This window comes from Halichoeres trimaculatus, unplaced genomic scaffold, assembly GCF_033239565.1.
Source record: "Halichoeres trimaculatus isolate MK-OKI-2021-1 unplaced genomic scaffold, fHalTri1.1 fHalTri1_scaffold_5, whole genome shotgun sequence".
Classification (NCBI taxonomy): Eukaryota; Metazoa; Chordata; class Actinopteri; order Labriformes; family Labridae; genus Halichoeres; species Halichoeres trimaculatus.
Window position 1 is genome coordinate 11,191,979 of NW_027437183.1, and position 10,228 is coordinate 11,202,206.

The 10,228-nt window shown below is 40.9% G+C and overlaps 1 protein-coding gene across 3 annotated transcripts; it reads right to left on the bottom strand.

Annotated features, from left to right (window-relative positions):
* Positions 1–66: 66 nt before the first annotated feature.
* fsta (follistatin a) lies at positions 67–6,080 on the bottom strand. 3 transcript variants are annotated; one of them, XM_074670082.1, is made up of 6 exons: positions 5,884–6,080; positions 4,535–4,726; positions 4,117–4,335; positions 3,775–3,999; positions 3,004–3,234; positions 67–1,105 (listed from the first exon to the last, which is right to left on the bottom strand). In XM_074670082.1, exons 1-6 carry the CDS (start codon positions 5,972–5,974, stop codon positions 1,017–1,019), a joined length of 1,047 nt encoding a protein of 348 aa, XP_074526183.1. In that variant the 5' UTR covers positions 5,975–6,080; the 3' UTR covers positions 67–1,016. The 3 variants fall into 3 exon arrangements, with proteins under 3 accessions (XP_074526183.1, XP_074526182.1, XP_074526185.1); XM_074670081.1 differs by having other exon boundaries at positions 4,529–4,726; XM_074670084.1 differs by lacking the exon at positions 67–1,105 and having other exon boundaries at positions 2,780–3,234.
* Positions 6,081–10,228: the final 4,148 nt, after the last annotated feature.

The following is a 10,228-nucleotide window of genomic DNA, read 5'->3' on the forward strand; positions in this document are numbered from 1 at the left end:
TGTACATATGACATTTACATAAAAAATACAAAACTATATATTCATAACAGAATTTTGTATTTCTCTTGTGATGTTTGAAAATAAAATGCATTCTGAGAAAAGAAAACAAAAAGAAAAAAGAAACAAAGTGATGTAGTCTGATATAGTGTGGAGTACTGCAGTACGTTAGTCCTATTTAAGCTCTTCAAGAGCAGTATATTGAGCACATTGGCAAGAAGACAGCACACAAATGTTAATGGCACATTGTTTCCAAAAGAATCAAGTATCATCCAAAACCTAAGTCTGCTCTAATGTGGTGACACAAAATAAATGCTATTGAATAAAGTCTAAGGTTGTTGTCTCCATGTGGAAACACATCTACAGGGAACAAGACTGAAGGGTAACGAAATAATAGCAAGAAAAGAAAAACAAATGGCTCTCTTTTTCTCTTCCATTTCATCACTGCTGTGTTGCAACTTTTACAATGCTCTTTTGCAAAACCATTGAGAGAATCCCTTTGGTCAGTTATTATGAGTTGTAAACAAACCAGAAAACACATCTGTACATAAAATGATTGATATATTCCCAATAAATAAACACACAGCCTAAACATGCATTTACGTATGTGTGACATAAACATCTGTGATAGAGATCTGACAGAAACAAGCAGATTTGTACAGCTCAGGGAATGCAATTTACAGCTTGTAGAGGACTTATACTTACACGGTAACATGACAAATAAATAACACTGCTTCTCTTTGGACAAATATATTTCTTCATGATAAAAAAAAAAAAGAAAGTGAAAGGGACAACAAAAAAAGAGGGGAAAATGAGTGGTAACACAATATATCATAGTAGATAGTAAGCCTGACATTGTAAATGTATAAATTATAAAACACAAAAAAGTATAAATAAACATCTAGCAGACTGAACTATATGTATACTTCCTTTTTCTTTAAAAAATAAATAAGCATACACATAATGTACAGTATGGACATGATTCCTTGCCCTAGGACTGTTCCCCTCGTGATGGGGGCCTATCCATCCAGTATAGAAGATATATGGACATAGGCCTTGTAGTCTGAGTCCTCATCTTCCTCATCCTCCTCGTGGTCTTCTGTAATGGCTATGTGGGAGAATATATGGTAGCTGTTGTATGAATATGGACCACAACAGCGCAGATTATCAATAAATGTCCTCAAAGAAAAGTGCACAGCAAAGCAACTGGCACACATTCGCCCTTTAGTTTCTTTTTGTAGGTGCGTGTGAATATGTGTAAGTGTGTTTATATGTGTGAGGGAGGGTCTGTGTGATTTTAACAAACACTGAGGCATCCCCAATGCAACTTATATCTGTATAATCTAGCAAATCAGGGCTGCAACAAGAGAAAAAGTAATGAGTGTAGGGCTGGATAGGAGGTTGGGCAAGGGGGTCACACAAGGTGGGTTAAAGAGGGGGTGCTGGGTGGAGGGTTTGGGGGGCTGATGGTTGCAGTGGGTCGGGTCTCTTTTGGGGCAGATTCCTGAAAGCAGACACAGAAAACACATAAAAGTGCTCTTGTGTTCTTGTATTCACTTGTTTTGTTGCTACTTTTTTCTGTTTCTGGCTCAAACACACAGGGAGGGAGGACTCTGTGTCACAGTCTGGCCTTAGCAAGCAGGTCAGAGGTCATCAACACAGTTCTGAGGTATTTTCTTTTCTTAATACATCGGACAAAAATAATAAAAAAAAAATATATAAAAAATAAATGCACACAAGTAGGAGCAAGAACGATAATACAAAAAAGAAAAAAACAGGCAGTCCCTCATCAATCCGATTGGATTTGTCATTTCTGATACATATTCTGGACAACACATACACTGGAAACAGCACGAACAATTTGAGTGAGCGGATAGTTTTTTCTGAAAACAATGAGAAGTAAGAGCGAGCTTCCTCTGCTTATCCTGCACACTGTGAAGTATCACATTTATATTTAGCTCATGAGGTGATCATAAAGTTGGTCCCTTGGATTCAGTTGCATACCTTAGGCACATCACATTAAGGTACTCAGCCAGGAGAAAGAAACTAACACTCATCTTGGAATGTAAATTTGATACTTCCTTGAGGCTATCGTTCAATTTGACGGTTTTACCCACTGATTTGTGAGCTCATGAATCACTCTAGTCTACAGACAAGAAGTCTACATGAAAATCAATGTTAAATCCTTCCTAATTATCACTAACATGGCACCAATGTTACAATCACCTTATGCACATCATATACTTAAAAGTATTCTGTCCTTACTGACATGTTGGCAGTGTGGTGTATGTCACAAGAGGCAGTGCATTTTGAATTGATTGATTACAGCCGAAAGTAACAAAAAGAGAAATATAATACAAAAAAACACAAATACACCAATAACTTGAAATTAGAAAATGTGACTGTGGAACTTACAAGCTGTAAAGATATGACCACTATCATAAAAAAGAACCATTACTGATTAAAAAAAAAAACTGCATGAGATTTAAGGCAACCTGCTCATGCAGGTCACTCGCATGACAATAAAGTTAACTAAACTTTTAAATATCTGGATTGTTCCACTGCAAACAAAATTAGTCTCCTTTATATCTGTTATTAAATCGAGTTAGCTCTCCTCAGATTCTTCAGTCAAGTCTGCTGATATCTATATTTATGCCATTTGATTTACCTTCTTCTTATTTTTTTTAGTTTTTTTTTTTTCTGAAGAATTGAGGGAAATTCAAAAATAAAGAAACAACAAGAACACAAGAACAAAAGCCAGCAACAAAGACAACATCATGCAAGTTCTTCTATTCCCAAGTCCTTTCTGCTTGCTTAAGCTGTGCTTGGTGGTGTGGCTGAGGGGTGGGGGGGAGTTATTTGGGGAAAGCTGGGATGGGGGCACTTTCAGGGGAGGTTTTGTTGTCAGGGAAGCAACATGGAATATTGTCTTTCAATCGGAGAGAGGGATGTTGGGGGTGTTTTGTCGCATTCTTTTCATATTTTTCTCTTTTGTTATTTACTTACAGTTGCAAGATCCTGAGTGCTTGACTTCCAGCAGCACCCCCATAGAGCAAGCAGCCTGCTTCATGGCACATTCACTGGGATATGTGGTGTTGTCACTGGCACACACCGCCTCTTCCGTCCTGCTCTCTGGACAGGCCTCATCACACAGCGAGCAGCGGCCCCGGCTCATACGAGCGTCCCAGAGACACTTCTTCCCCGCGCTGCACTGGATGTCCTCACACGACTTGGCCTCTGGGAGGAGAAAAGAGGAAATCAGCAAAAGGGGAAATCATTCACTAGGTGGATTATAGTGAATGCTTTTCAAGTGGGACCAGATGACAAAGCAAAGAATGGTGATGTGAAATTTGATGGAGGACATGCAGGCATGTTTTAGCTAACATTTCTAAAACTACATGAGTCAGATGGACTCTTTTTGGGATAAAAGGCCATCTGACTCAAACATTAACTTGGAGCATGCCTCCATGGCCCCCAGCACTCCCCTGTTTCTTTCTCTTGCTCCCTCCCCCTTTCCTCCCCTCTCTCCCATGTGCACTAGTGCTGCCAACATCAGGAAATAATAAGATGTCTATCAATTCTTGAGCAAACACAAGCAACAACCAAACACACACACACAATCTAAGACCCCCTCCTCAAAGGAATGTTGGCAAAAATGAGCAGAGAACAACTGCAGAGCTGGCCAGGGACAAACTGCTCTCAAACAATCATCAGAGTCAGTGGCTGGAGGCGATCACACACACCCCACTCTCACGTGTCCTGTGGCTGCACACTTACTGATGCATTTTCCCTCATATGCCACTCCGATAGATCTGCCCAGGAGACAGGTAGCTCTTCTCAGGTGACACGCGCTGGCGTAGATGATCCCGTCGTTTCCACACAGGTACTGCTCAGGCGACGTCACCTCAGGGCAAATCCGATTACACGTCACACAATACGCATTATTCGTCTGGTCCACGACACATGTGGAACTGCCGGGGCACAAGACGTCACGGCACGTTTCTGTCGAGACAAAGAGATGTGAAGATTTGAAGAATCAAAAAAAAAGAGAGAGAAAAGCACAAAACGCCGGATTCTTGGCACATGCAGCTCAAAGAAACATTTTAAACATGTACTTACTCTTGCACTTTCCCTGGTACTGCACATCTAGGTCTGGGTGGCCTTTGCATTTAGCCTTCAGCAGAGCGCATTCGTCTTTGTAGGTCTTTCCGTCTGAGCCGCAGACTGGTCCCTTCCAGGTGATGTTGGAGCAGTCTGGCGCGCACACACAGCGCGGCTTACTTCTTCTGTTCATCTTGCACCTCTTCCCAGGCCCACAGTCCACATTATCGCAGGATTCTAGAATAAAAGGTTGTGTTATGGAATGCTGGCGATGATTTTGGACTTGTGCGTAATAGCAGTCTGACGCCTGCAGTAAACACTGAATTCATAATTTGCGTAGTTAATGTGCGCAAATCGGACTATACGCAGGATTTATTAACTTAATGACTGAGGGTGTGTATTACGAGATAACGAAGGGAAATGAGTGCACCTCCACCTTTGCAAGGTATGCAATTGGGGGCTCCGCCATTGAAGATCATCCACCTAAAGAGCGTGCTGTTGGGGACGTCCTCCTCGGTCCAGGACGTCCCCAGTCTTCCACTCCGACAACACTCCTCCCTGCTCATCCCGGGCATGTAGAGCACCTGGCACCTCCCGTTCTTCCCCTGCTGCAGCCAGCAGTTCCCAGCTGCAAACAGACAAACACAAAAACCCTCGAATGTCGCATGTTGAACCTCTGTTACCGCTGACCCAGACGCACCAGACACACTCGCAGCCTGTATTATCCGAGACGCTCCCTCCCTCCCTTTCACCCTCCCGGCACTATTTTGTCTGATTTTTTTCTTTTTGCCAGACTGTTAACACTTGCCTGTCCTATCTGTGACTGACAACCCTTACAATGCAGCCGCAAACCAAAAAAGTAAGAAAAATCTTCGGAGGGGGGTTTGTCCTTTATTCCCAGAGCCTCCTTGTTATCACTGGACAGAAAGTGGAGCGTCTAGACAGTGTTAAAAAGCAGCCAATCTCCTTCAGAAAAAACCCCTCTCACCACCGTCTCCAACGCCTCAGAACAATATCCCAGACATGTACCCTCCAGACAGCGACTTTCTTATTCAAAAAGCTCTTAAAACTTTATTTCCAAACCCTAAAAAGAATAAAAGGCAGTATAGTATTCCTAATCGGTGGTATAGACATATCTCTTGATCCAGACAGCAGGATGTCTGAACCCACTCAGACACACATGATATGAAGTGTCTTTTAACTGATGTGTTTCTTAAATAGATAACAGATTTACATGTCATCGAGTTGTTTTTATGTTTAAAGGAGAAATATTAGGTGCAAAAGTCTGTAGTTGTGTCATTTTTGGTCAAACATGCAGGAGGGGAAACCCATTCTGCACACAATGCTGATGTGCGCTTGTAGGAAATTTACAAATAGCACGTCCATAAACTCACAGTAAAGATATACTAAACTTTTTCACAGATTAAGCGACAACACTGTAAGACTCTGGGCGCTCACAGCAAAGTACAAGAATTTGCTCAGGTATTATGGAAAGCTAGTGCTGCAACACGGCGTGGCGACCTAAGTGTGCGCGCCTGGCGAGGGCTGCAAAACTTGCCATTTAGTCTCACTTTGAAGTGTCCCATATGGCACCTGTTTTATGGACGCTTTACGCACGCACTGTCTGATGAGGAGAGAGTTTTATCAGCGGGAATAAGGAAACTTACTTTGAAAAGTTTCTCGGTTTGCAGCAAGTATTCGACACTCGGGCGCGTTTTATGTCTGACAGCAGTGGAAGTTTCTCCAAAACGGAAAGAATAGAAGAAATGGATGAGGAGAGCTTACCTTGAACTTTTTGATGTTCCATGAGGTGACAAAGCCATATGAAGAAGAGAAAAATGCCCGGGTGGAGGTGGTGTTTCAGCATCCTAAACATGATGGAGAGGCAAAGTGAACTACGTATTTGACACAGGCAAGCGCAAAAGTAATCTGCTTACGGTGGCAGTGTTGAATAAGTGTCAGTCTGAGAATGCAGCCTCTCTTTTTAAATCTATAAGGGGTCTCGGGTTGAGTGTCTCTGGTGGGCGGTCTCCTCTTCTGTGGGGGTGGGGAGATTTTTTTTTTCTTACCAAAGTTCTTTCAATCCCAATCAGGTGACATCGGTACAGGCAACTTTCTCTTGTAGTAATAATCAAAGATTGCAAAAGTATGTATGAATTTGTGATTAGAAAAATACTTTGATTTTAAAGCAACGTTAAAAAAAACAGCAGGTCAAAAAAACTGCGATTTCTAATGAATTTAGTTTAGTATTAATAAAATATCAAAATGGAACAATAATGATAATTTAAGTGTTTTTATGATGTTCGCATGCAGGTTGAGGAGGGAAATTTTTGGCTTGGAATTGGTATATAATAATAATAATAATAATAATAATAATAATAATAATAATAATAATAATAATAATAATAATAATAATAAAGGTTATTGTAAGTCATATCAGGGCCTTTTATTTCGGTATAATCACCAGGCCCTCAGCCAGCATACCTATCAGGACGTACCGTCAGTCCTTCAAATTAAGAGTACATGGTGGTAACTGATATTTTTTCCACCAACTGCAGACATAAGTGTAAATCTTTTGATGAGACTTGCCCGCTGGAATACATCCGAGCCCAGACAATAATAGAATTCATAGTAGTCCGCAGCCGCACTGCTAATATTAGAACAGACAGTTGTTTGGGTTTCTCTCCCGGGTCAAGCTTTTAAATATAATCAAACCTGTTTCCGAAGAGGCTTCAGACAGAGGAGCGGGGTGTTGCATTTCATTGAATGAAACACACACACTGTCACACTTACACACACACAGTAACACACTCACATTGACGCACAGGCTGAACTCCCTCAGAAGTCCTTGCGCGACCTCTTCAGCGGAACTCTGGTTACAGCTCTCACCCTCTCCGGAGCACAGAGCAAAGTGTGTGTGTGTCTGCTGTGTGAATCAGACACCAGGGAGTTAATTATCAGTTATCCAGGAAGAACACACACTAATCTCTTGATCAACTCCAGTGAAATACCACTTAGGAATCTTTTAGCCATAAAATATGAGAACTCATTTCTACAACATTCTGACTTAACCACAGCATTAAGGGCCTCAGACAGTAAATGACCTACAACTAACGTGATCATGTAAAACAACTGACTCTAGAATCTTCCTCATTAGAAAAATACCCTTTTCATATTTATTATTCCATGCAGTGCGTTATTGGTTCCCAGCAGTGGGCAATAACTTTGGTTTATTGGTTGTTATCATTACAAATCATCTTTTACACAAACAACCCAGAGATGAAAGCAATACCAGATGTTTATAAGAGTTTCTGGAACAATATGCATATGATAATACAAATACCCACTGAAAAAGATCAACCAAATACAGGTCACTATCACATTCTCCTGTCACCAAGACCACCCACAATCTCTCACTCCAGACCAGAGAGAGGATGTTATACTGGTCATGTTGGGCTCATTTCACGTCATGTGAAAAACAAGTCTGTGAAGTTTGACTTTCTGGGATCGAGTGAGGGTTAAGTGTTACACAGGAGAAGATCAAACACCAGCAGATGAAACAGAAAGAGGACCAGGTCATCATCCTTCATTTAAATAATACATGATTCATATAACACCACAAGATACTCAAGGTACAGTACGGTACGATATGGTACGATACGATACGATACGGTATGGTATGATACAGTACGATACACTACAGCACGATACACTACTGTACGATACAATACAGTACGGTACAGTATGGAACGGTACAACACAGTGCGATGCGGCACAGTACAACATAGTGCAATGCAGTACGGTATGATAGGATATGATATGGTAAGGTACGATACGGTACGATACGGTACGGTACGGTACGGTACGGTACGGTACGGTACGGTACGATACAGTACAGTGCGGAACGGTATGATACGATATAGTTCGATACGATATGATATGATATGGTATAGTATGGTATGGTATGGTACGGTACGATACAATACAATACGGTATCGTAGGGTTTGATACAGTGCGATGCGGTATGGCAGGATATGATATGATATGGTATAGTATGGTATGGTATGGTACGGTACGATACAATGCAAAACGGTACGGTACGGTACGATACAGTGGGATGCGGTACGGTAGGATACGATATGATATGGTACGGTACGTTACGGTACAGTACGATACAGTGCGATGCGGTACGGTATGATAGGATATGGTACGGTACGGTACGGTACGGTATGGTACGGTACGGTACGGTACGGTACGGTACGGTATGATACAGTGCGATGCGGTACGGTATGATAGGATATGGTTCGATACGATATGGTATGGTATGGTATGGTACGGTACGATACGATACGATACGATACGATACGATACGATACGATACGATACGATACGATACGATTAGATAAGATAAGATAAGATAAGATAAGATAAGATAAGATAAGATAAGATACGGTACGATACGGTACGGAACGATACGGTACAATACAGTGCGCTGCGGTATGATATGATAAGGATAGAAATGATATAATTACAGTTTGGCACAACACAATAAGAAGCAATGAACAATATAATTCAATACCTAATGATACAGTATAAATTGATACTATAAAACATGATACCATGCCATGCTTACGCATACGATTAGTGATTGTACAATATGATAAACATTGTTCTAGGGGGTTATATGTTTTATACTTTTAAGGATGCACAACTGTTGACTGATGTTCTGTCTTTTCAGTTTCCTTTGGCAAACATTTGTTAATTTTACTCGTCTTACTCTCCTGTTTTTCTTAATTGGTCACTATTACTTCTTGAGTGTCAAGTAAATAAATTAGATGTCCACCTTGGACTCCTTTATTCCATTTGAGAAGGTCTGCTCCTTTAGAACATCAGATTTAATAGCAGTAAACTATCTGGTTATGAAATCTGACTGGTTTTTTTTTTTTTTTCAGTTTCATAAGAGCCTTACAGGAGCTGTTGTACCCATGTGGTAAAATTACTGCAAACACGTAAATCAGCATCTGTAAGGATTATTTCTTTCAGCATATCTGAAAATGTTCTCTTGATTCTGAGTTATGTTTGGCAAATCATTCAGTGTCTGCTGTGTGTGATTTGTGAGATGAGTGTCTTTGAAGACTTGAAGCTACCAAAACATTTCCTGACATGAGAGTACATTTCTGTCCCGCTGTATCAACTTTAAAGTGCTGGCTGATGTCCTGAAGCTTTTAATGGCATCAGCAGAGGGATGTCGAACACTCCTTGTCTCAGACTCTGAGCTGAATTTGGTTCAAATGGGCTCATACAGAGGGGCTGGTGCTGATTGGATTACACAACAGCACTGTTTGGCTGCCACGGAGATAAAATTTGGTTCAGATTTGATCCATCAGTTTTTATTATCAAGTGAAAAATATGAGGATTCAGGATCTGTAAGGATTAGACTCAAGATTCAAGGTAACACCTAAGATTTTATAACGTGCACTAAAAAATGATTGCAATGAAGTAATTTACAATGACATCATTTTTGATTTACAGCAACAGCGCAGTAATTTGTGAGCAAACACACACAGGGTCAGTTGTTTGGCTGAAACTGCCAATCACCTACAGGAAACCCAAGAGGCACGAACATTCAGAGGTGGTCGAAAACTTTCACTGTATCTTGTTTCACCCTCTATTTCAACATTGCTCCCTGTACGCATATATGTAGACTCCAAATTTTATTTCACAACACTGTTATGCATGAGTAATCATGAAACAGAGGAGTTCAATCATCCATCAAATCCTATATATCCCCTCCAAAAAGGCAAGTTTGAGTCCAGGCTCCAAGAAATATGCTACTTATTACAGATAAATAGTATATACAACCTTGCCAGATGCAGAGAAGTGAAGTCTGAAGTCTCAGCTGGGTGCTGGAGCTGTCTCGTTCAAAAGAAAAACAGCCAGAAACACATTTCCAAACAGTCCAGGGACGGAGTAACCTTACAACTGTGGGAGAACACGACAGTCAAAAATGTGAGAGGAAATTAAAAGAGTTTAAAGAAAAACTTTGATTGTGCTGATGTTTGGATAGAACGGGTCCAAGTGGGGTTGCTTTCAGGGTCAGGTCTTGGGGAGAGGACAGGAAGAAAGGAAG

Bases quoted from the DNA above. Each gene is read 5' to 3' on its own strand.
- fsta (XM_074670081.1), bottom strand. From the start codon at position 5,974: ATGTTTAGGATGCTGAAACACCACCTCCACCCGGGCATTTTTCTCTTC. The intron at 4,336-4,528 runs GTGCACTCATTT...CTTTTATTCTAG, and splicing joins CATACCTTGCAAAGGTGGAG to AATCCTGCGATAATGTGGAC. The intron at 1,106-3,003 runs GTAAGTAAATAA...TCTCCCACATAG, and splicing joins GCACTCAGGATCTTGCAACT to CCATTACAGAAGACCACGAG.